General features: G+C 41.2%; 1 protein-coding gene across 1 annotated transcript in view; it reads right to left on the minus strand.

Moving 5' to 3' along the window:
* The window catches only part of LOC103146047 (triple functional domain protein-like), a gene marked incomplete at its 5' end in the record, with an annotated part of 42,927 nt that extends 17,235 nt beyond the window's left edge, over window positions 1-25,692 (minus strand). Inside the window, 25 exons of the mRNA XM_007563758.2 lie at window positions 951-980; window positions 2,333-2,434; window positions 9,840-10,030; window positions 11,017-11,128; window positions 11,216-11,308; window positions 11,401-11,490; window positions 11,574-11,643; window positions 12,303-12,412; window positions 12,502-12,568; window positions 13,139-13,257; window positions 14,116-14,310; window positions 14,391-14,513; window positions 14,652-14,767; window positions 15,839-15,953; window positions 16,035-16,184; window positions 16,944-17,135; window positions 17,222-17,341; window positions 17,429-17,595; window positions 19,155-19,350; window positions 19,750-19,924; window positions 21,820-21,989; window positions 22,323-22,514; window positions 23,543-23,665; window positions 24,167-24,397; window positions 25,531-25,692. Of these exons, the coding sequence (XP_007563820.2) occupies window positions 951-980; window positions 2,333-2,434; window positions 9,840-10,030; window positions 11,017-11,128; window positions 11,216-11,308; window positions 11,401-11,490; window positions 11,574-11,643; window positions 12,303-12,412; window positions 12,502-12,568; window positions 13,139-13,257; window positions 14,116-14,310; window positions 14,391-14,513; window positions 14,652-14,767; window positions 15,839-15,953; window positions 16,035-16,184; window positions 16,944-17,135; window positions 17,222-17,341; window positions 17,429-17,595; window positions 19,155-19,350; window positions 19,750-19,924; window positions 21,820-21,989; window positions 22,323-22,514; window positions 23,543-23,665; window positions 24,167-24,397; window positions 25,531-25,692 (3,411 nt within the window). The remainder of the gene's footprint in view (window positions 1-950; window positions 981-2,332; window positions 2,435-9,839; window positions 10,031-11,016; window positions 11,129-11,215; window positions 11,309-11,400; window positions 11,491-11,573; window positions 11,644-12,302; window positions 12,413-12,501; window positions 12,569-13,138; window positions 13,258-14,115; window positions 14,311-14,390; window positions 14,514-14,651; window positions 14,768-15,838; window positions 15,954-16,034; window positions 16,185-16,943; window positions 17,136-17,221; window positions 17,342-17,428; window positions 17,596-19,154; window positions 19,351-19,749; window positions 19,925-21,819; window positions 21,990-22,322; window positions 22,515-23,542; window positions 23,666-24,166; window positions 24,398-25,530) is intronic.
* Window positions 25,693-26,023: the final 331 nt, after the last annotated feature.

Below are 26,023 nucleotides of genomic sequence, written 5' to 3' on the forward strand. Positions count from 1 at the left end.
TCTCCTCCTCCCTGAGCTGTTGCTGTTGTCTGAAGAAATGCAGCGCTTGGCTCTGATTGGTCAGAAACAACCAATCAGAGCCAGAAGGAGGGTCATAGTGCTGTCAATCATCTTCATGAACGCACTGCTAAATGTGCAAATGGCGGAGAAAGAAGTTACCATTACAGGAAAACTGTTTGTCAGCCATCATCAGTGGCTACGCTAACTAGCCTTAGCACTCATGACAAGCTCAGCTGAAGTTGTATCCTAGCAGAGAGCGAGAAAAGGGGGTGAGGGGGTGGGTGGCGCCTACATGGACATGATCGACAGCGCTACAATCCGCCTCCTGGCCCTGATTGGTTGTTTCTAGTTTTCACTTGGAGCACAGGGGGAAAGCAGAGGAGCTCGATTTTTTCATAGATTGTCATGACTGTCTTGACATTCTGACAGTTTCAACAAATGTGTGAAAATCTACTTTTATATATATGTTACATAGTGCAGCTATAACCCAAAACATCTCATCCTTTTTTTATTGATCCTCCATAATGTTCTGAGATGCTGCATTTTGGGTTTTAATGATCTACAAGCCATAAGCAAAAAAATTACAAGAAATTAAAGCTTGAAAAATTTCACTGTGTAATGAATCAGAGTTTCACCTTCTGAAATGAGTGACAAAAAATATTATAGAAATAGCCGCACACTTAGATTAGGTTATCAACAAAGAAAATTAATCAGTATTTTTTTTTCATTTGAATAAAAAAGATAAAACTTTAAATTATTATTTTGGAAAACCATAATTCTTTCCGCCAAGGATTTTTGTGTTAGTATCCAGGACTGGGAAGCCGTTTAAAGATGTACAACACACTCAGCCAAAGCCGTCCTGTAAACAGTGTTAATGAACTAACGTGCAGGAAGCGTGCAGACTTGTGTGAAGCAGATGAGGGCTGTGTTGTGGGATCGTTTGTACTCACCGTTGCTCCATGTTTGGCTCCCTGACTTAGCTTTGAATTTAAAATATAGAATAAAGAATTTCACTGATTTGGCTTGAGAAAATATACGGGACATTTTTTTTTTAATGCGCTCACAAACAAAACAAAGAAATGAAGTCACGTGATAGAAATGCAAAACACGGATATAATCTGCCTTTGACAGAGTGCTGATGGCCATTTAAATGTGCAGACAGTAATGAGGAGAGTGTGTGTGTGAGTGTGTGTGTGGGGAGACAATTTACAATGCACATACTGCATGGCTACTAGTCAGTGGTTAGCTCAGTAGTGAACGTGTGTAACAGAGCTGAGTGTGGGGGGTTTCTGGGCTCATGCTGTTCCAGCGGCGGACGCTAACTTTAATCCATCTGTGAGCTCCACAACAAAAACACACAGAAGATGAATGGAGGGGTGGCAGAGGGGTGTGGGGGGGTCCGGATGATTAAAAGATCGTTTTTCTGCTTCAAACAGGGAGACGACGTGTTACTTTGATGAAGTGGCATGAGAGGCCGCGGGCGTTCATGAGCTGACGGTGTCACCAGCGTTGGTGGAAGCGATTCAGCCCACATAGAGTTAGATGTACAAACATCCACGGAAAACACAGCCCCGGGTTCACAGATGTGTTTGTGGATTTGTTTTTTTTTTTTTAACAGATGGAACAAAGCTGAATCTGACCGGAGGACAAAGACGACAGAGAGAAAGAGGAAAGGAAGGAAGGAAGGAGGGAGGACAGAGGAGGGCTGACAGAAAACTGCAGCTTATAAAACATTACAAGTTTATGATGGAGAATCAGGGACTAAGAAAAAAATAAAACAAAAGTGTAAGGAGGAAATCATATTTTCACATATTGAATGAATTCATATTATTATGAAAATATACTACAAAAATGTTGTAGCATTACAACTTCTTCCTCATTTTATTTTGAAATTATTCTCGTACAACTATTCTCAAAATGCCATAATTTCATTTTCGTAATATAATGACGTTATTGTCATATTATTACAACTTTTTTCATAATATTCCAACTTTATTCTCATAATAGTATTACTTTATTCACGTAATACTATGACTATTATTGATATACAACTTATTTAAACTTTACTCCCATAAATTGTATTTATTTTTTTCTTAGTATCGCCCTAATACTCTGTTGTACAAGTCAAAGAAAAGGGAAAAAAAAAGAAAGAGAAGGAAAGCTACACATTTGGGTTAGACCAATACAGATAATTCAAAACCATGATATATGTAAAATCTTAACCTCTCATTTTTCTCAGTGTAGTTTTTAACATCTTCCTCTTACAACTGTATTAGCCAACCCTTGAGAACATGTCAGCAGAAGAAAAAGGAGAAACTTTCTCATTCCTTACCTTGAGAACTATTTTGTTGTCAGAAGTCGGGGTACGTCCCACCCATAAGGCAAACTTACACGGATCTCCTTCGACGTGCTCCGTCACGCCCAGCTCAGACGTCTGCAGGAGGAAAAGGAAGAAAGAACGCACCAAACGTTTCAGGTTGTTCCTAATTTACCAGGTTGGAGATGATTTCACTCTTATGCCAAGAGAAGACAAGAAAAAAAAGTTGTCCTGAGGTAAAAGGTGGCATTTATTATCCCAAATCTGACACCGGATGTGGGTTTTATTACATGCATGTTCTATAAACTTATTGCTAAAGTTAGCTTTTGATTTAGCAGAGAGTTAAAGGGATATTTCACTTCAACTGACATTGATCCGAGTTTTTTAAAGAATTACCACCATTACTCTTTACATGAGTTTGTCTGCAGGCAAAAAAAAAAAAAAATCTGTCAGTTTTCAAGTTAGTAGCTCAAAATCAAAAACAAAACTATTTGATATGTGTACACACATAAATCTATGTGTGTACACATATCAACCACCTCTGCTTCAAGTGTTGTTTTCCCTTTGATTGTAACAGCAGAGATGGAGGAACAAAAGCTGAAAGCTCTGTGTGGATCCGTCCTCCTGTACTTACAAACAGCTTGCTCTTGTAGATGTATTTGCTCCTGCCGTTGGAATCCTTCACCTCCTTGCTGAACACCAGAGACATCTCGAAGAGGAAGAGGTGGCGCTCTCGGCCTTTACGGATCAAAGTCTTGGGATCCCAGACCTGGAAGGAGTCCTGGAGGATGAGCTCGCCCTGAGACTCTATGTTCTCATCGAATCCTGGAGGAAAAACGGTAAATTTGAACAGAGAGACTTTTTAAAGTCTAATCAGTATTTTGTCAAAAATGTTTTTTCTTTCATACTTCGCTTTCATTCTCCTCAACTTTTTTTAATCTCATTGAAAGTTTGATGCATTTATTTTTATTTTGTAATAGATTTGCGTTAACTAGAGGTTTTCTAGAGGTGGAACACATTTCTTTGCAAAACAGTTTGGACTCCAAATCAGATTAAATCAGGAACATTGTGAACAGTCAGTTTCAAGTCTTGCCAAATATTCTCTATTTTACGCGTTAGTTCTGTCATAAAAAATAAAGCTTTGACTAATAAATAACTCTCAGCCTTAACCTCAAGATTTTTTAAGTCTCTTTGGTCACACAGAAGGCAAATGCAACCCAAACGATTTTTTTTTTTTTTTTACCAAAATGCGACCAACATCTGACTTTTCACAGTAGTCTGAACAGCCCAGTTCCAGCCTTTACTCCCCCAAAAGAATCAGAAACTTTCATATATGGCACTAAATGAGGTTCACATCCAAATGACTTCAAAGTGTCTGAACGTCGCATGTCGCATTTTATCTGACTTTTATGTCATTGATGTGAGACATGAGTCATAATTCTGCATCAGAAGAAGACAAACTGGACATAAACAATGGCTGAAAATGAAATTATAATTCTGAAACTTTGTAAGTAGTCTGTGTCAGTGAAGCTAATTGCATCACAAGCCCATCACTCTTATCTCTGACTTCTCGTCCAGACTTCCACAAAATGCTGTTGCTATTAGATGTGTTTTCTTTCCATTAGCTTCCTTTACGTTGCTGTGATTTTGTGATAACACTATCGGCTCCCGTTGCTGAATAAACTTTAAAATCGATCCATTTTCACTTTCCTTCAGACATAAAATAGTTTAGCTTTAACAAGTTAGATATTATTGGCCAAGTAACAACTAGCAGATCTAGATCCACAGTCCAACCACTGTGTGGCGCTCACCTTCCAGCATGGAAAGATGCATGGCATCGTTTGCCTTCTTGGGAACGTTGAGCATCACCTCCAGGCCGTCTTTAATCTCTCCTTTCCCTTCTTCGCAACACGTCAGGAGCTCCTAAACAGACAAGCGGACAGGAAATCAGCAGAAGCGCGATGGAGCCCCTTGAATGCAGCGGCTGTGAGGTGCGGTGAGATGTGCGACCTTCAGCAGAAGCTGATACTTGGTGATTCTCTGCACCGGCTTGATCAGATAGGAGGAGATGGAGTTGGCCAGCCGGTGCCGTTGCTGGATTTCCTGTCACCAGACAGAAAAAGGTTGGGTAAGTTCTGTTCATACGCAGCCCATGAAACCTTCCCGGTGTGGCCGTCGCTAGCGGTGCTACTCACGTCAAAGTAGTTCCCAGCATGCTCCAATATGAGCTGCGTGGAGTCGGGTTTGTTCTTGCAGTAGTTCACGTACATCTGGAACTTGTCGGCCTTAAAGAGCAGAGAAATGTTACAGATGGATGCGGTTCTGTTTAGGGTCTGGCGACATAATGCTAACACCTGATGATACGTACCCAAGTGACAAAGCAGTGGCCAACATCTTCTGGAAGCTGCTCATACTTCTCCAACTCTTTGAGAAAGATGCTGGAATAAATTTAGGAGTGTGAGATGAAAACGTAAAATAAAAGTAAAAAAAAAAAACTACTTTATTACATGGAGATAACTGCATAAAAATAGTTTAAATAACTGCTAAAAGTGATATGAAAAACTATGTGCATCCTATTATAGGGTAGTAGTAGGAGTCACATATTGTCGAAGAGCAATTTCTGCCCATTGTTCATTACAAAATTCCTTCAGTTCACTGATGTTTGCAGGCGTTTATTTATGCTGAGCTTTATTAGGTCACGACTACAGTAACTAAAATGTCTGGACTTTATTTTTTTATTTTCTTCTTCAGCTGCTCGTTGCAGATTTTCTGAGTGTTTATGATTATCTTGCAGTTTACGTCATATTTCACACTTTAATACTGTTATATACAAAAATTCATGTCGGGCATGTTGCATATCCACCATGCTTAACATTTTCCAAAAAAATACACAGCTGTGTATTATAAACAGGAAAAAAATATTACTGAGAAAGGGACAGGTTAATAAAATATCTTTTCTTCCTCCTGCCCCTTTGCACATGTGCATAACGTGTCATAAGAGAACGAGTTTATGAATCAATAATGAAATTTGTTAATAACCTGATTGATTGATTAAACTAAACAATGCTCTTTGCCTTTAAATGGGCGTGTCTTACTTATGGTGGAATTCGTAGAGGTCCTGCATGTTCCCAAAAATGATGTGCTCCTTGTTGATGATTCCTGGGGGAATCTCCTCCACGCCGCTGGTCATCTCCCACAAGTACGTCTGCGTGAACAGCAGAGAGGAAAGGCCACAGTTACCATATTTTCCAGATGTTTCCAGACGTTTGGTGCGCGTCTCGGAGGTTTTCTTACGTCCATGCATTCCCGCAGGTCTCGCACATAGGTTTTCTCCGTCTGAATCAGCTCGGCCATGATGAACCTAGACACACACACAAAAAAACACACACACAGGCACAAGTTGGCAGCTTGTCATACTGTCCTCATTCAAGCGGTGAATAATCAATAGCTCCTTCTCAGCTTCTCAGCGTCGTCCATTTACTGCAGTGAATAATGAAAGCCTTATGGGGCCATTAAACTCGGCCATAAACCTGCCAGGAGTGACATAAATTATGCTGCTGATTTGTGGCACGAGGCTGAAGTGACACAGTCCCCCTCCGCCCAGCGCAGCAGAGAGAAGCCGAACAGACGGAGAAGGATGTTTAAAGTCCATCATGCCTTCACATTTACATTAAACTCCCTTATTCAGCGTTGACAAGAACAATGACGGATCAGTTTGGAGCTCGTCCTCTGGAAACAGCGCCGGGCTTCTTGTTCGCCTAATTCAATTAACTCGGCAGTAAATCTTTGGTTTTCTGAAGGGAAAGCGCTGACTTGTTATCGTTTCCTTATTATGTAAAGTAAACGCAGTCCTGACTGCATTCATAAAGCAGGCTGCTTTTAATCTGCTGACGCTCAGAACGGCGTGGCAAACAGGAAGCGGCTCACGTACTCCTTCCTGCGCGCCGACTTGCGTTTCTCCTCGTTCGGCTCGTGCGCGGCGGCGTCCCTGAGTTTGATCTCTGACCCCGGAGGAGTGGCTGGGATGATGTCCAGCTGAAGGTCCTTGCTCTAGAAAAGAGGGACACTCAAAGATTAGAGGGCGTACTGAGGCATCATGGGAGTGAATTAGGTTTTAACTGGGGATGGATATGGGGGAATAATAAAATCTGACTTGTTTTCATGCCAGATCAGATTTTGTTTTCTTGCACTTTTTCTAAATAATTACAAATGACAGAAAATAATTTTGACAAGTGGTTTTTACTCCCTTCTGTGAGTTTACAACCAAATATTAGGACCAGGCAATGAGAATTTAGTTTAATCATGAGAATATCTTGATGTTATTAAAAGAATAAAAAACTGAATTTTACCAGAAGTTTTAAAATTACAAGAAATTTATTTTAATGAGAAAAAAGCCTGGATAGATCATTTTCTTGTTTTTTTTTTTTTTTATAAAACTCAGACTTACTTTATTGTCATTGCACAAAGACACAACAGTGAATTTGGCAACAAAATGTCATTGCCTGGCTGCACAAAAAATAAATCTGACTTTAAATACATGTAGATATATAAAATTGTTACTGGGGAACGTAAGAAAAAAATATTAGGACCTTTTTCTCGTATTATTTAGACTGTATTGATGCAACATCATAGCTTTCTCACAGAAAAGGAAAACAAAAGAAATGACCCTTATAATTTGTCGTAGAGTTGACCTGAATTCAAAGTTTAAATGAACAGAAGCTGCTAGTCAAACAAGATGGCCGCCCTGGGCGTCATGACATCACTCTGAACTATGGAAACCCAAGGAGTGAAATGGTGAAAAAACAAATCCAGATTTCAACAAATTAAATTTTCAAATGCCAAAAATCTGACTAATGGCTCAAACAGATTCATCGTCCAGCCCTGATTTTAAGCATCGATCACCCGTACCGCCTTGTTGGAGTCTGACGGGATGCCCAGGGCTTTCTCCAGGCTGCTGCGGTACTTGTCCATGCGCAGGGAGAAATCTCTGTAGCGTTTGTCCACAGCCGTCACCCACTTCTTAATCTCCGCCGCGTGGCTGTGGCCTTTCTCGCAGAATCCGTCGGCCAGCTGGATTAGCAGCTTCACGCGCTCCTTGGTTTGCTTTAGAAGGAGAGCAGAGTGAGTTTAATATTCAAATCTGCAGAAGATGACATTAAATCTGTGTTGTTGCGACCTCTGACCCTGGCTGTGATGTGGAAGTCCTCGTGCTCCTTCAGGAGTTCCTGCGTGTGATGGATGCTGGAGCCGGTCGATGTGTGTGTAGACAGGTAAAACTCCCCGGTGTCATGAATCCACTCCAAAGCCTAGACACACACACACACACACACACACACACATTTGTTTGACACTGTTACGTGTCTCTGTGTGTCCTCTCCCTCTGAATAAACCACAGCATTCCCGTCAGGCTTCCAGGTTTCTGTCTCTGGATGTGTTTGCTGTACCTGCTTGGCGCTGCGTTCAAACACCACGTACTGCTGACACTGGTCCAGCCGCCGCTTCCTCATGGTCCAGAAATGCAGGACTCTGTTTTCTCGCTGCAGCAGCTCGTTCAGGATGTCTGAACACAAAACAAACAGGAAGGATTTCAGTGGAGACGTTTAACTCTGTGACGGCCGAGTTAAATCAGAAAGATTTTAGAAGTAGTGTAAATTATTTCACTTTTTATACATATCCACATGTGAATAATACGTAAATCAATTGCATTCATTTCTACAGTTCTTCCACTTAGGAACCCCGAGTCTCCATGAATAATTAACTTAACAAATCTCTATTTGATTGTTTTAAAAATGTAATCTTGCTCATCTATACCCAGTGTTAATTATACATTTTTGTATTAATAATTGAACTGGCTTTCTGTTTAGGCTGACTAAGACATCTTTGTATTCGTGCTTTCACCGAAATAAATAAATAACTTCCAACGCTGCATCCAAAAAGCCAGCCAATGTGACCTACATCTGTCTTTTTCACAACAGTCTGAACAACTAGATGACTATCTTTTCACCCTCAAAAAAATTCTGAATTGTGCTCCTTCTGCTGTTGTGAATCAGAAATGAATACAACTGCTTTCAAGGCGTCTGCAGTCTGAAAGGTCATGTTGCATTTTATCTGACTTTTACGTCATTCATGTGAGACATGCGTCATAATTCTGCACCAGAAGAAGACAAATTGAACGTAATCAGTGGCTGAGAATTATAATTATAAAATTCTGAAAGACGTCTGTGTCACTGAGCCGCATCGCATCCCAATCCCACCACGACTGGCTCCGACTTCGCATCCAAACTGATTTTTCTATAGAAGTTGATGCTCCACATGAGGCCATCGCTGTTAGTTGTGTTTTCCTTTTATTATCTTCCTTTGTCTTGTTATGATCTTGTGATACTGTCAGCTGCCAATGCTGAATAAACTTTAAAATCATGTTATCCACTATTATTTGTATAAACTGTCCGCTGCTGTGTGACGATGTTCTGAGTCACATCGGGGATGTAAATCATTCACACACAAGTCTAAATTCAGTCACAACCTCTAATAGTATGAACGACCAGGCAAAAAATGAAAACTGGATTTGAGCATCAGAACCTGCTGTATGAACGCAGCCTCAGCTCCCTTCAGTAAATTATCCATCACTTACTTTTAACCTGTTGTTCCGGCGCCTTGACGTGGCTCAGCATCCCCGGCATGTTGACGCTGTTTCTGTGCATGTACTTCAGGAAGACGTCCGCGTTTCTTCTGGCCAGAGTGCAAGCCTGGCAGAAACGTCAGAAAAGTCAGAGCAGAAGTGTGACCAAAGACTTGGTTTGGTTTCATTTTCACAGGACGCATCGCACCTTGAGGAACGCCTCCTTCTGTTCCAGGTGCTTGCTGATCATGGGGGTCACATGGTCTGTCTCACAGTTGGGTCCCAGCTTGTCAGCTCCTCCGCACCAGTCCTCCTCCCTCTTGTACTCCTGCTCCAGGCTCTCCAGCACGCTGCACACCTGAACACAAAGTCAGTCAGAGACACAGAGCAGTGCTTTAAATGGACAGAAACAGCAGCTGGGCTTCATGTTTTAACATCTTATTTATACGTTTACAGTATTAGGGTTTTTTTTATAGGATACTGTTTTGTAGGTACAATGCAGGACTAGAAAAGNGGCATTTATTATCCCAAATCTGACACCGGATGTGGGTTTTATTACATGCATGTTCTATAAACTTATTGCTAAAGTTAGCTTTTGATTTAGCAGAGAGTTAAAGGGATATTTCACTTCAACTGACATTGATCCGAGTTTTTTAAAGAATTACCACCATTACTCTTTACATGAGTTTGTCTGCAGGCAAAAAAAAAAAAAAATCTGTCAGTTTTCAAGTTAGTAGCTCAAAATCAAAAACAAAACTATTTGATATGTGTACACACATAAATCTATGTGTGTACACATATCAACCACCTCTGCTTCAAGTGTTGTTTTCCCTTTGATTGTAACAGCAGAGATGGAGGAACAAAAGCTGAAAGCTCTGTGTGGATCCGTCCTCCTGTACTTACAAACAGCTTGCTCTTGTAGATGTATTTGCTCCTGCCGTTGGAATCCTTAACCTCCTTGCTGAACACCAGAGACATCTCGAAGAGGAAGAGGTGGCGCTCTCGGCCTTTACGGATCAAAGTCTTGGGATCCCAGACCTGGAAGGAGTCCTGGAGGATGAGCTCGCCCTGAGACTCTATGTTCTCATCGAATCCTGGAGGAAAAACGGTAAATTTGAACAGAGAGACTTTTTAAAGTCTAATCAGTATTTTGTCAAAAATGTTTTTTCTTTCATACTTCGCTTTCATTCTCCTCAACTTTTTTTAATCTCATTGAAAGTTTGATGCATTTATTTTTATTTTGTAATAGATTTGCGTTAACTAGAGGTTTTCTAGAGGTGGAACACATTTCTTTGCAAAACAGTTTGGACTCCAAATCAGATTAAATCAGGAACATTGTGAACAGTCAGTTTCAAGTCTTGCCAAATATTCTCTATTTTACGCGTTAGTTCTGTCATAAAAAATAAAGCTTTGACTAATAAATAACTCTCAGCCTTAACCTCAAGATTTTTTAAGTCTCTTTGGTCACACAGAAGGCAAATGCAACCCAAACGATTTTTTTTTTTTTTTTACCAAAATGCGACCAACATCTGACTTTTCACAGTAGTCTGAACAGCCCAGTTCCAGCCTTTACTCCCCCAAAAGAATCAGAAACTTTCATATATGGCACTAAATGAGGTTCACATCCAAATGACTTCAAAGTGTCTGAACGTCGCATGTCGCATTTTATCTGACTTTTATGTCATTGATGTGAGACATGAGTCATAATTCTGCATCAGAAGAAGACAAACTGGACATAAACAATGGCTGAAAATGAAATTATAATTCTGAAACTTTGAAAGTAGTCTGTGTCAGTGAAGCTAATTGCATCACAAGCCCATCACTCTTATCTCTGACTTCTCGTCCAGACTTCCACAAAATGCTGTTGCTATTAGATGTGTTTTCTTTCCATTAGCTTCCTTTACGTTGCTGTGATTTTGTGATAACACTATCGGCTCCCGTTGCTGAATAAACTTTAAAATCAATCCATTTTCACTTTCCTTCAGACATAAAATAGTTTAGCTTTAACAAGTTAGATATTATTGGCCAAGTAACAACTAGCAGATCTAGATCCACAGTCCAACCACTGTGTGGCGCTCACCTTCCAGCATGGAAAGATGCATGGCATCGTTTGCCTTCTTGGGAACGTTGAGCATCACCTCCAGGCCGTCTTTAATCTCTCCTTTCCCTTCTTCGCAACACGTCAGGAGCTCCTAAACAGACAAGCGGACAGGAAATCAGCAGAAGCGCGATGGAGCCCCTTGAATGCAGCGGCTGTGAGGTGCGGTGAGATGTGCGACCTTCAGCAGAAGCTGATACTTGGTGATTCTCTGCACCGGCTTGATCAGATAGGAGGAGATGGAGTTGGCCAGCCGGTGCCGTTGCTGGATTTCCTGTCACCAGACAGAAAAAGGTTGGGTAAGTTCTGTTCATACGCAGCCCATGAAACCTTCCCGGTGTGGCCGTCGCTAGCGGTGCTACTCACGTCAAAGTAGTTCCCAGCATGCTCCAATATGAGCTGCGTGGAGTCGGGTTTGTTCTTGCAGTAGTTCACGTACATCTGGAACTTGTCGGCCTTAAAGAGCAGAGAAATGTTACAGATGGATGCGGTTCTGTTTAGGGTCTGGCGACATAATGCTAACACCTGATGATACGTACCCAAGTGACAAAGCAGTGGCCAACATCTTCTGGAAGCTGCTCATACTTCTCCAACTCTTTGAGAAAGATGCTGGAATAAATTTAGGAGTGTGAGATGAAAACGTAAAATAAAAGTAAAAAAAAAAAACTACTTTATTACATGGAGATAACTGCATAAAAATAGTTTAAATAACTGCTAAAAGTGATATGAAAAACTATGTGCATCCTATTATAGGGTAGTAGTAGGAGTCACATATTGTCGAAGAGCAATTTCTGCCCATTGTTCATTACAAAATTCCTTCAGTTCACTGATGTTTGCAGGCGTTTATTTATGCTGAGCTTTATTAGGTCACGACTACAGTAACTAAAATGTCTGGACTTTATTTTTTTATTTTCTTCTTCAGCTGCTCGTTGCAGATTTTCTGAGTGTTGATGATTATCTTGCAGTTTACGTCATATTTCACACTTTAATACTGTTATATACAAAAATTCATGTCGCGCATGTTGCATATCCACCATGCTTAACATTTTCCAAAAAAACACACAGCTGTGTATTATAAACAGGAAAAAAAATATTACTGAGAAAGGGACAGGTTAATAAAATATCTGTTCTTCTTCCTGCTCCCTTTGCACATGTGCATAACGTGTCGTAAGAGAACGAGTTTATGAATCAATAATGAAATTTGTTAATAACCTGATTGATTGATTAAACTAAACAATGCTCTTTGCCTTTAAATGGGCGTGTCTTACTTATGGTGGAATTCGTAGAGGTCCTGCATGTTCCCAAAAATGATGTGCTCCTTGTTGATGATTCCTGGGGGAATCTCCTCCACGCCGCTGGTCATCTCCCACAAGTACGTCTGCGTGAACAGCAGAGAGGAAAGGCCACAGTTACCATATTTTCCAGATGTTTCCAGACGTTTGGTGCGCGTCTCGGAGGTTTTCTTACGTCCATGCATTCCCGCAGGTCTCGCACATAGGTTTTCTCCGTCTGAATCAGCTCGGCCATGATGAACCTAGACACACACACAAAAAAACACACACACAGGCACAAGTTGGCAGCTTGTCATACTGTCCTCATTCAAGCGGTGAATAATCAATAGCTCCTTCTCAGCTTCTCAGCGTCGTCCATTTACTGCAGTGAATAATGAAAGCCTTATGGGGCCATTAAACTCGGCCATAAACCTGCCAGGAGTGACATAAATTATGCTGCTGATTTGTGGCACGAGGCTGAAGTGACACAGTCCCCCTCCGCCCAGCGCAGCAGAGAGAAGCCGAACAGACGGAGAAGGATGTTTAAAGTCCATCATGCCTTCACATTTACATTAAACTCCCTTATTCAGCGTTGACAAGAACAATGACGGATCAGTTTGGAGCTCGTCCTCTGGAAACAGCGCCGGGCTTCTTGTTCGCCTAATTCAATTAACTCGGCAGTAAATCTTTGGTTTTCTGAAGGGAAAGCGCTGACTTGTTATCGTTTCCTTATTATGTAAAGTAAACGCAGTCCTGACTGCATTCATAAAGCAGGCTGCTTTTAATCTGCTGACGCTCAGAACGGCGTGGCAAACAGGAAGCGGCTCACGTACTCCTTCCTGCGCGCCGACTTGCGTTTCTCCTCGTTCGGCTCGTGCGCGGCGGCGTCCCTGAGTTTGATCTCTGACCCCGGAGGAGTGGCTGGGATGATGTCCAGCTGAAGGTCCTTGCTCTAGAAAAGAGGGACACTCAAAGATTAGAGGGCGTACTGAGGCATCATGGGAGTGAATTAGGTTTTAACTGGGGATGGATATGGGGGAATAATAAAATCTGACTTGTTTTCATGCCAGATCAGATTTTGTTTTCTTGCACTTTTTCTAAATAATTACAAATGACAGAAAATAATTTTGACAAGTGGTTTTTACTCCCTTCTGTGAGTTTACAACCAAATATTAGGACCAGGCAATGAGAATTTAGTTTAATCATGAGAATATCTTGATGTTATTAAAAGAATAAAAAACTGAATTTTACCAGAAGTTTTAAAATTACAAGAAATTTATTTTAATGAGAAAAAAGCCTGGATAGATCATTTTCTTGTTTTTTTTTTTTTTTATAAAACTCAGACTTACTTTATTGTCATTGCACAAAGACACAACAGTGAATTTGGCAACAAAATGTCATTGCCTGGCTGCACAAAAAATAAATCTGACTTTAAATACATGTAGATATATAAAATTGTTACTGGGGAACGTAAGAAAAAAATATTAGGACCTTTTTCTCGTATTATTTAGACTGTATTGATGCAACATCATAGCTTTCTCACAGAAAAGGAAAACAAAAGAAATGACCCTTATAATTTGTCGTAGAGTTGACCTGAATTCAAAGTTTAAATGAACAGAAGCTGCTAGTCAAACAAGATGGCCGCCCTGGGCGTCATGACATCACTCTGAACTATGGAAACCCAAGGAGTGAAATGGTGAAAAAACAAATCCAGATTTCAACAAATTAAATTTTCAAATGCCAAAAATCTGACTAATGGCTCAAACAGATTCATCGTCCAGCCCTGATTTTAAGCATCGATCACCCGTACCGCCTTGTTGGAGTCTGACGGGATGCCCAGGGCTTTCTCCAGGCTGCTGCGGTACTTGTCCATGCGCAGGGAGAAATCTCTGTAGCGTTTGTCCACAGCCGTCACCCACTTCTTAATCTCCGCCGCGTGGCTGTGGCCTTTCTCGCAGAATCCGTCGGCCAGCTGGATTAGCAGCTTCACGCGCTCCTTGGTTTGCTTTAGAAGGAGAGCAGAGTGAGTTTAATATTCAAATCTGCAGAAGATGACATTAAATCTGTGTTGTTGCGACCTCTGACCCTGGCTGTGATGTGGAAGTCCTCGTGCTCCTTCAGGAGTTCCTGCGTGTGATGGATGCTGGAGCCGGTCGATGTGTGTGTAGACAGGTAAAACTCCCCGGTGTCATGAATCCACTCCAAAGCCTAGACACACACACACACACACACACACACACATTTGTTTGACACTGTTACGTGTCTCTGTGTGTCCTCTCCCTCTGAATAAACCACAGCATTCCCGTCAGGCTTCCAGGTTTCTGTCTCTGGATGTGTTTGCTGTACCTGCTTGGCGCTGCGTTCAAACACCACGTACTGCTGACACTGGTCCAGCCGCCGCTTCCTCATGGTCCAGAAATGCAGGACTCTGTTTTCTCGCTGCAGCAGCTCGTTCAGGATGTCTGAACACAAAACAAACAGGAAGGATTTCAGTGGAGACGTTTAACTCTGTGACGGCCGAGTTAAATCAGAAAGATTTTAGAAGTAGTGTAAATTATTTCACTTTTTATACATATCCACATGTGAATAATACGTAAATCAATTGCATTCATTTCTACAGTTCTTCCACTTAGGAACCCCGAGTCTCCATGAATAATTAACTTAACAAATCTCTATTTGATTGTTTTAAAAATGTAATCTTGCTCATCTATACCCAGTGTTAATTATACATTTTTGTATTAATAATTGAACTGGCTTTCTGTTTAGGCTGACTAAGACATCTTTGTATTCGTGCTTTCACCGAAATAAATAAATAACTTCCAACGCTGCATCCAAAAAGCCAGCCAATGTGACCTACATCTGTCTTTTTCACAACAGTCTGAACAACTAGATGACTATCTTTTCACCCTCAAAAAAATTCTGAATTGTGCTCCTTCTGCTGTTGTGAATCAGAAATGAATACAACTGCTTTCAAGGCGTCTGCAGTCTGAAAGGTCATGTTGCATTTTATCTGACTTTTACGTCATTCATGTGAGACATGCGTCATAATTCTGCACCAGAAGAAGACAAATTGAACGTAATCAGTGGCTGAGAATTATAATTATAAAATTCTGAAAGACGTCTGTGTCACTGAGCTGCATCACATCCCAATCCCACCACGACTGGCTCCGACTTCGCATCCAAACTGATTTTTCTATAGAAGTTGATGCTCCACATGAGGCCATCGCTGTTAGTTGTGTTTTCCTTTTATTATCTTCCTTTGTCTTGTTATGATCTTGTGATACTGTCAGCTGCCAATGCTGAATAAACTTTAAAATCATGTTATCCACTATTATTTGTATAAACTGTCCGCTGCTGTGTGACGATGTTCTGAGTCACGTTGGGGATGTAAATCATTCACACACAAGTCTAAATTCAGTCACAACCTCTAATAGTATGAACGACCAGGCAAAAAATGAAAACTGGATTTGAGCATCAGAACCTGCTGTATGAACGCAGCCTCAGCTCCCTTCAGTAAATTATCCATCACTTACTTTTAACCTGTTGTTCCGGCGCCTTGACGTGGCTCAGCATCCCCGGCATGTTGACGCTGTTTCTGTGCATGTACTTCAGGAAGACGTCCGCGTTTCTTCTGGCCAGAGTGCAAGCCTGGCAGAAACGTCAGAAAAGTCAGAGCAGAAGTGTGACCAAAGACTTGGTTTGGTTTCATTTTCACAGGACGCGTCGCACCTTGAGGAACGCCTCCTTCTGTTCCAGGTGCTTGCTGATCATGGGGGTCACATGGTCCGTCTCACAGTTGGGTCCCAGCTTGTCAGCTCCTCCGCACCAGTCCTCCTCCCTCTTGTACTCCTGCTCCAGGCTCTCCAGCACGCTGCACACCTGAACACAAAGTCAGTCAGAGACACAGAGCAGCGCTTTAAATGGACAGAAACAGCAGCTGGGCTTCATGTTTTAACATCTTATTTATACGTTTACAGTATTAGGGTTTTTTTTATAGGATACTGTTTTGTAGGTACAATGCAGGACTAGAAAAGGAAAAAAAAAGGAAAAAAGAAAGATGAAGAGAAAAACAACAGAAAGAGAGAGAGAAATAGAAAAAGAGAGAAAGAAAAAGAGAAACCATTAAAGAAAAAGACAGAAAAGAAATAGAGGAAAAGAGACAAAGAGAGAAACAAATTAAAAAAAGAGAATGACAGAAAGAAAGGAAGAACAAAAGAAAGAGAAAGATAATACAGAAAGAAAAAGAATAAGAAAAAACAGACAAAAAAATAAAATTTTTTAGCAACACATTTTTTTTCAATTAATAAAAATTATGACATCAGTATTTTACACCCTAGGAGACATTAACATAAACAGCTAACTGTCCATAAACTACCAAAAGCAACATTGTTGAAAAGCACAGAAAGAAAAACTCAGTCAGGTTATTCATCAATAACAAAACCAAACAGAAACCAGATGTTTATTGTTTTTAACCATCAAAGTCATCAAATTTTTTTTTTGTCAACTTTTTCCTCTGCATTGTTTTTTATCTTATTTCTCCAAACATAAATTTCATTTTTTTTGTCCTATTAAAAAGATGCAACAATTTCCTCTTAGTAGAAAGACAAATAAAGAAAAAAGTGTGACCGGGTCTCCTACCTGTTCAGACGTTTTGTAGAAAGCCACGGAGGCGTTGACCAGCTTCAGTCGGTCCTCCATCTTCAGCATGAGCTGCTGCCAGTGGGAAGCCACGTTCTCTGCACAGTCTCTGATCAGGTCCATATCGTAGTGGTTGGCCTGCAGCAGAGCCTCCGCCTTCTGCTGGACCTGCAGGGCGCTCTGGTGGGTCTTCTGCAGAGGGACGAGATGAGAAGAGGACGCTTCAGTCAAATCTGAGCAGAAAACTGGAATAATGGGAAAATCCAGTATGGCTTTACCTCAATGGCGTGCTGGAACTGTTCGTGTTCCCGCTGCAGTTGCTCCGCCTCCTGCAGGGAGCTGGCCGTGATTAGACCGGCGTTAAGCATCGATTCACCGTTTCGGATCCAGCCCAGAACCTGAGGCGGCAAAAACAAAGCCTAAGCCTTCATTTGCATCTCTTTAAAACTCTGCCGGCATGACGCAGCCGTGTGTGCGAGTCCGACCTGCTTGACTTCAGCCTGCAGGTGCCTCAGCTGGACGCACTGCTCCAGGTGCCGGCGGTGCTGCTCTGCTGCCAGGTCCAGCTCCCGCTGCTTCTCATGGAGGAACTCCAGCAAGTCCTGAACCCGCGTGGCCATGTCCACGTCGCGATCGCACAGTAACTCCACGCCTGCACAGAGACGGGACAGTCGCATTACCCTCCAATGAGATGACCTGACTACCAGGCCACACTTGTAAAAAAGGCTTGTAATAACCATAAAAAATACTTGAAAGTATTTGGCATGTAACAGTACTCAGTATAAAAACCTACAATGTGCTTAAAACTCTGATCTAAGATGGTCTGAAGATCAGAGAAGCTTTTAACTTGCTCTTTTTTACAACACTTTTGGAAAAAAATAAAATAAAATTGTTTCTGTTTTCAAACTGAGTCTTGTTATACCAACTGAAAAGTTGTAGAAAATCAGAGTGAGGAAATTATCTGAATAAAAACATTAAAAAAATGTATTTTTTTTTTAAATTCACATCTGTAAACCTGAAGATGATCAAAATGACTAATATTCTGTTTATATATTTTCTGTGTTCACTGCATGTTGCATAATGCAGCCTCTCCTTGCGTGCGCTCACACAGCACCTATTAGCATTTAGGTTCACAGGTGAGTTATTATGGTTGGTGAGTGGGAGCCTCTCATCACCAACTCTGAGTGAATCTGACCCGGGACACCTACACAAGAAAACTAATGGAGCCAACACAGAAATCAGTAGCAACACGGAGCTGAACATGAGCTGCAGCCTGATGTGGTGGGCAAACACTCAAACACACAATGTGGGGCAGCAAATAAATAAGAAGGGAAAAGAATTTAAAAAAATAATAACTTTACAGACACGTTTCAATGTAATATGTGTAAATCCTGTTCCCAGCTCCCTGCTGGAGGGCAAAAACCTGTTCACAGAAAATGATGTGCTAAAGAAAAAGGGACGTAGTGCTTAGCTACTAATCGTCAACACAATGACAACCAGATAACGAGGTCCGATGATGTCACATTTCACAGGTCAGGAAAAAGTGTTAATTTAAACAAATACAGAGGGAGAGGGAAGAAGGTCAGATATGCTAACTTGACTTTGACAACCTTAACATGCAGATGTGCTACAGAATTTGGTTTGTTTCTGTTTAGTTAAAAAAAATAAGCCGACTCACATACCAACTCTGGCAGATCATCAGTGGAGCTGATGTTTAAATTAGCTAATCAGCCACAGCTGCGTTCAGACGATCACTTATTAAGAATCACAAAATAAATATTAAGCCTGAAGACGCGATACTGTAACGGACTGAATGTTCTGTTTGTTGTGTGGGAAATGTTTGTGGGTTTTTATTGTTGAATCTTGATGTACTAATGGAGCTGTTGTAAATCAGTTGCTGTGGCAACAGGTCTGTGTGTAGTGTAGAAAGCATGAGAAAAAAAAAAATTGTTGATTTGAGTTCAACAGTTTTTCTGCATTATTTCCCCTTTCCTGTGGCGCACTGCACTAAATTAATAATCTCTCCATCTTCAGGTTTCACTTAGGTAACAGAATAGTCCTGCTGCGGCAGATTGTCTATGGATAGCAAGTAAAGGAATCGTCTTTTTGCCCTCCAGCGTTGGGCACACAGGTGACAACAACACGCAACATGTCTATAATCTATCAAAGACCTGAGGTTTTTTACAGGTGTGAATGCAGGCGGGAGCTCACCTGACGCCTGGACTTCGTTGACGTATTGCAGCAGCTCCTGCCCCTGGTGGATGACGTCAAACGTCAGGTTGTTCATGGTCAGGGCCTTGTCGGCGTGGTGCTGGAGCCGCTGCTCAGCCAGCGTCAAGTCCTCCGTGTCAAAGTCGCTCTTCTGACCCGTCAGCTCCTCGTTCCACGACTCCAAGTCTGAGATGATCTGACGAAGGATTACGAAAAAGTTAAGACGCTATGAAAGAAGAAATCTCATTCCAATGCACTGCAAGTTAAACATGTTTACAATCTTCCTTTTTTTTTTTAATCTTGAAGTAAAAATTTTTATATTTTTGTACAGTTTTAGTTGTCGTTCTTTTACCAAATGGTTTTTTTTTTGTCTGTATGCACCGATTAATGATTAAATCGCTAAATTAGATGATGACTTTTTCAATAAACGATTAATCACAATTAATCGTTTCAGGCAAACTGATAAGTCTTGGGATATTAACTGCTAACTCCAAACACTACAATGCGCCCTTGTGACATCAAAAAATCAATCTCCAACCTTTTTAAAAACATATATTATTATTCACAGCACACAGTTTCACCATGCCTCCCTTACATCAATGGCGTCTCTCTCAAAGATGCGCAGCTGGAGGAAGAGATCCAGCTTGATCTTCCTCTCCTGGAAGAGCTCCTCCATCTGAGCCTGGGCCTCGTCCAGCTGCTGGAGGACGCTCTCGATGTGGTTGATGGAGCTGTTGTGGGGCGTCTTGTTGCTGGAGATGGCAGAGTCCCTGGAAGAAAAAACGTTCGCAATTAAGCCATAATCTGCAGAGTGCAGCTCTGAGGAGCTATAAAAGATCCTGCAGGGCATCATGCCAGTCAGGGTGAGCTGCTCTGGAAAGTGCTGTGCTGGTATAAAATGCTGCGGCAGCACCAGCATGGAAAAGAAGCGTTAAAAAATAAAAAGAGTCTAAAGCTATCTCTAATTTGCTAATCGGCTTTTTACTTGAAATTTAAATCCACAAGTGGTTTCACAAAAAGGCTAATTATGATGAGGTGGTGTTGGTGGAGAACATGTTGTGCACTCCAACAGCTCAGTCCTACACGCAGAAGGTGTGTGAAGCTACAGTTCCCTCTCGGAGAGAGAAAGAGAGAGAGGAAGAGAGCGGCGCACAATTAGACACACGTTTATAAAAGTGGTCTTATGTAAGAACCCGCTGCGGAGCCAAGTCGCCAGGGAGAGGGTGGCGAGCACAAAGAGAAAAGAGGGAGTGAGGAGAGGCACTGGAACATCCTCTGCATAAAAATAAAGCTGGACAGCCGCATCCACCTCTCTCACACCGCCTCTCATCATCGCCGCTTGCCGTTTTTGGGCTTAATGCACTTCATTAACGTCTTCTAGGGAGATTTCTCTTAGCGTATATTTAGCTTTGTTGAGTGTTGACACGTTTATTCCAAATTACAAATCCACTCCTGCCTGAATTAGAGCTACGATGAAGAAGACAAGCATCAAAGACGACTGTTTGTTGTACTCTGGTTTACTCTGGTAAACGGTGTCTAAACTTTGCAGCCGAGACAGTTTTGCACTCAGACCTGAACCTTCAGAGACACATAAAGACAGTTATAAAGTCAGCCTTTTATCACCTGAACAGAAGAATATCCAAGATTAAAGGACTAATGTCTAGATGTAGATGACATAGAGCACTTTGAACTGCCTAGTCGTTGAAATTTGCTACACAAATAACCTTGACCTGACTTAGCAAGTTATAAAAAACACATGATATTATTACTGTTGAATATTACATTTATAATATTGCTTACATTTACACCATGTTTTTCCTCACTTGCCTATTTGATTCCATTATCACATTGTTAAAAATGACCTTCAGAGAGCTTCAGTATCTATAAATATGTTATCAAGTGCAGGAAAAATCCAATGAACTAGTTGAACATAAAAACATGCAAAGTAAATTATAACAACCTACCAGATATTGTGCTAAAGAAGTCCTATGCAACCACAATTTTGCACATTGTGCTATTCGACTAAACATAAAAATAGAGATAGAATCAAATGGTTTAGCTTAAAACACATCGAAATGTTTAAATGGCCCAGTCACAGTCTTGACCTTACGCAAGCTGAGAAGAATCTGTGAAAAGAATTAAAATGTGATGCTTACAGAAGCTCTTCATCTAATGTGACTCTGCATGAATTATTTCATAAAGAAGAAATATTAAGTCTCTAGACGTCAAAAGCTGCGAGAAACTTGAAAAGACTTGAAAGAGTAAATGGGGCAAAAAGTGATTCTACTTTAATATTGTTTAAGAAGGACTGAATGTGAAAACCTGGTAAATATTTTTAGTCAAATATTTTGAAAACCAAAAGTCAATAACCAAACTCTCAATAAAAAGCCTTCAATTGTGTAGTTGCAATGTGACAAAATGTAAAAAAAAAGTGTGGAAAAATAACTGTCCTCTCATCACTTTTACAGTAAACTTACTGTTCTCCTTTCCGTCTCTACAAGTATAGAAAGAAAGACATCAAAATGTGTCATGAAGAGATAAAAATGAAAGAGAGTCATCACTTCGTATCTTTGACACAGACTTGCCTCAGAGTACAGACAGGTAGAGAGAAACTGGGGGAAAAACATGATGAATAATCTCAAGTATTTGGCCCGCCTCTCTGCACCTGAGCTGCTGGATGAGGTCCTCGCCCTCCTTGATGACGTTGACGGTGACCTGCAGCGTGGTCTGCTGCTGCTGGCCGAAGCGCTTGATCAGATCCTGGACGGCCTCCACGGACTCGGCGTAGACGTCGTCCAGCAGCTCCTTCTGCAGTTCCTCCAGCCACGTCCACAGCTGGAGACGGAGGCAGACGTCAGCCTAGGCAGCAGCTTTTGTCTCATTACGAACGACCCTGTGTTTGGTTTTTATCATCCGAGTAACCGCACAGTAAATCATAGTATTTATAAACGTAAAGCTGGATATCTATACACAAAACCGACCCTACAGACATACCTCCGCTAAAGTATTTATTTATATTTCTCTGACTAATTGGACTGAACATGTAATGTACTCCACGCTTCATTTCAACAGGTAATTTTGTTCCCTCCCTCAGAGAGCTCTCATCTCATCGGTACAGGCACACAGCCCACCATCCACTTCAGCGCTGTGTCACCGTCGCCTGCCCACCTCTTTGACGTGCGTGTGGAAGGCGACAGACATGTCCAGCAAGACTTTGCGCTGCTCCACGCGGCGGACAAAGTCTTGGATCCTGTCTTCAAGCTGGTGGGCGGCCTGGTAGATCTCCTCCGGGTCGCACTCTCCCGTCTGGGCCAGCTGCTCGGCCGCCTCCAAGAGCTTATCCGCATTGGTGTAAGTGTTCTACGGAGAGACGGAGACGGAGAGAGAGGTGGGTTTCAACAAGGGGGCAGCGTGAAGCGAGCGAAACGTCTGTTATGAAAGAGACGGAGGCACCGAGGAGCAAAGTGAAAAGCAGGATATGCAGATGATGATGATGATGATGAAGAGGAAGAGAGAGATGTTGAGGCAACAAACAGAAACAGGAGGCAGAGTATCAAGAGGCTGATTTTACAGAAGATTTTTTTTTTTATTGAATTCATTGAGATTTTAAATCCAAAGACACTAATTAAAGTCTTTAGATTTTTGTTTTAATAAAACTAATAACTAGATTAATAATTGTTATTTCCTTCAAGTGTTTTGAGGCATTTTAACTGTCAGATGTCATTCTATGTAGCTTTTTACCTCTAGTTTTAATACAGTTTGCTTTATTTTTTTAGACAAAAAGCAAATCACAAGTTAAAATATTTCTCAAAGTAATATGGTAGAAAGTTTTTATCAGGTGGTTCAAAAATCTAAACTCTGTCTTAAGGCGTTCAGGTTTAAATTTATGGTCTTATAGTTAAATATTGTAAATTGAAAAAATGTTTTTTAGAAAAATGTAACAAGTGCTTATGTCAGCAGTTCAATTTAATTCAACTCTTAGATTTTGTAGATTTTAGCATTTTTGTGAATAACTTTACCAGTATGGAGGTCTATTCTGGGAGCAAAAAACTGGAGAAAAATACTGAAATTACTGAAAAAAACTTTTAGGGTACTGTAATCCCTAATAAAACTTCCAATTTGAGTTCATTAAAGTTATTTATTCACATTATTTGCATCCATTTTCATCTCACCAGCTGATGTCGGGATTTATATTTAATTTTATGCCAACCAAATGTAGAAAAACTCACAGAAGCCTGCTTTTAATGCAAACAGGTTCCATTTTATTTCTAAAATAAAAGCAACAATAACAGTTGAGTAATATTCCTGGCTTGCAGATGTTTAGATGTTTAAGGTGAACAGTTAGCGTTGCAGAGCGTCTCTGTGTTAGTTATAATCCAGACACAGACCTGAGCCACTTCCTCGAAGTCCTCGTGGCGTTTCTGCAGCGCTCGGGCTCGGTGGAGGGACTTTCCCACGCCCGTGTGTTTGCTGAGGAAGGCCTCGCCGTGGTTTTCTATCCAGTCCAAAACCTGGGAGGGAAAAAAATCCACCAGATTCACCAAGGAGCCAGGAGCGACTGAACAAGGGGCGACCACCAGGGGGCGCGCTGTGAAAGCGGAGCTGCAGAGTGGTGGAACTGTTAAGATGCGAAGTAAAGTCGTGTTCTGTGAAAAAAACAAACTCTGAGCCTTGCTCCCGTCCTGCATTCAGTCACGATGTGAATGGAGGAACACCATCTGCACGGACATATGACCCAGTTCGGTTACCGCAGCAACAGTTGCCATGTCAACACACTCGGAAGCAGCCACGGGGTTTGTTTCTTTTTTTTGTCAGGCAGGAACTGTATTATCATATTTGGACTCCGTGATGAAGGCGTGCTCCCGACTGCAGCTGCAGATTCCAAATTTAAATTCTTCCACTCACTGAATCGCCATATAATCCTTTTGTGACATGTATTAAAATAAAAAAAAAAGAGAAGAAGAAGGATGATGCTCCGAATGCATCATCCTGCGTGTTTCGGCGTGTCGTACCTGCTGGACGTCCTGCTGAAAGACGCACAGCTGCAGGCGCTGGTGCAGACGCACTTTGCGGTGCTGCCAGATGTTTTCCAGCTGCCTCTGGTGGTGCAGCACCTCGTGGATGATGTCCAGGACGTGGTGCACGGCCTTGGAGTAGTTGGCTGAAGCCGTTAGCGAGTCGGCGCTGCCCGGGGTCAGAGGTCGCTGCAGCTTGTCTAGCAGGGCTTTCCCGTCCTGGCTCACCTGAACAAATGTTCACACATTTTTACTCATAAGGAGAAGACCGCTAAAAATCCACAACCAGAATAAAATAATCTTGATGGGCATATTTATTACATATTTTTATAATTATTTATTTATCTTAAGGTTCACTGTATAAAGTAGTTCTGGAAGAAGTAAATACTTCATATGTTTTATTTAGGGCATCATTGTGTAAACAGGAGGTAAAACAAGTCATGTCCCTTTAACTTTCCCCAGATCCACTAAATTAGCTTCATTATAATGATCAACCCTCCCTGATGAGCAAAAGCATCCCCACAGCATAATGCTGCCAATACTATACTTTTATGTGAGGATGGATGAAGATTTAATCTTTTCTAATTAGTAACTCGTTGACTTCTGAAGACAATTTGTCACACCGGATTTTGCTGAATACAAATTAACATTTTTATTAGTAATTTGGTTTTAATTATTGACAATTTGGAGGATAAAAAAACCCACTGGAAACAAAATTTTATTCCATTTGGTATATGAAACTGAGCTCTACAAACATAACAAGAGCCAGATTGGGCTCAACTGAACACTTTGGAAATGTTCAATTAGTTTAGTTCAGGTTCTTGTGTTTCATCCTAAAAACAGAATTAACCAAAAAAAACAAACAAAAAAAACAAAAACAAACAAACCTGAAAGAAAAAAAAAGTTCTGGATGTTTGTAATGGAATAATATGTTTAGTTATAGGTTTCATTCTCTTCCTAATGGAGAACATTTCCACATGTAACAGCTGTGTTTCTTAAAATCGGTCTCAATTAAAAGTCAAACTCAGTCCCGTACTCACAGCCGTCTTTGGTAAACAGGCAGCTACAATGTTTAAAGGTAAACAAACGCTGCGGACCGACATCCATCAACAAATCATTGTGACTTTTCCTGCCTGGCACGAGCCAAGCTCCAACATCAGAGAACACTTTAAAAAATGAAACCTGGCAGAAATAGCCACCAGCACTTTTTCCAAGCGGGGCGTCACATTTACGTGGAACTAATTAATACCAGAATTTGTTTCCGAGTACGACTGAGGCAAACTTCAAGGGGGATACTATGTAGCAGCAGCTGACTGAACAGCGTGCCTTCAGGCACATTTCTGCAGCGCAGAGTGTTTTACCTCAGAGTAGGCAGCTGTGATGTGCTCATACAGGCCTTGGTGGTGGTGAATTGCATCTTCCAGGTCCTGCAGCTCGGAGGGCAAGTCCACCTCGCCACATGCCTTGCACCACGAGTCCACATTACTCATGTACTGAAGCGAGAACGCACACACACAGACGAGTCAGGCTAAGAGGAGCTGCACTTCAGGAAGACTGGAAGTACAGAAGACGCAGCTTGTTTCTATTGTTACTAAGCTGAAACACGTAGAAGTTTAAAGTTTTAAGAGAGTTATTAGTCTGAGGTGGCTTCCTGCATGGACACATTTATACAGACTGACATCATAGACGGAGGTTTTTAATGAAAGCAAGCTAAACTTGAATGCTGTAATGCTTTTGCTGTAAATGCATCCTGAAATACAAATGCTCAAAGGTACAATAAAGGAAAGCTGTTATTGCATTTTAGGCAATAAAATGTTTATTTTCTTATTGAAAAAAATTATTTATTTGTTTATT

The sequence above is a fragment of the Poecilia formosa genome, unplaced genomic scaffold (genome assembly GCF_000485575.1).
Source record: "Poecilia formosa unplaced genomic scaffold, Poecilia_formosa-5.1.2 Scaffold150, whole genome shotgun sequence".
In the NCBI taxonomy this organism is placed as follows: Eukaryota; Metazoa; Chordata; class Actinopteri; order Cyprinodontiformes; family Poeciliidae; genus Poecilia; species Poecilia formosa.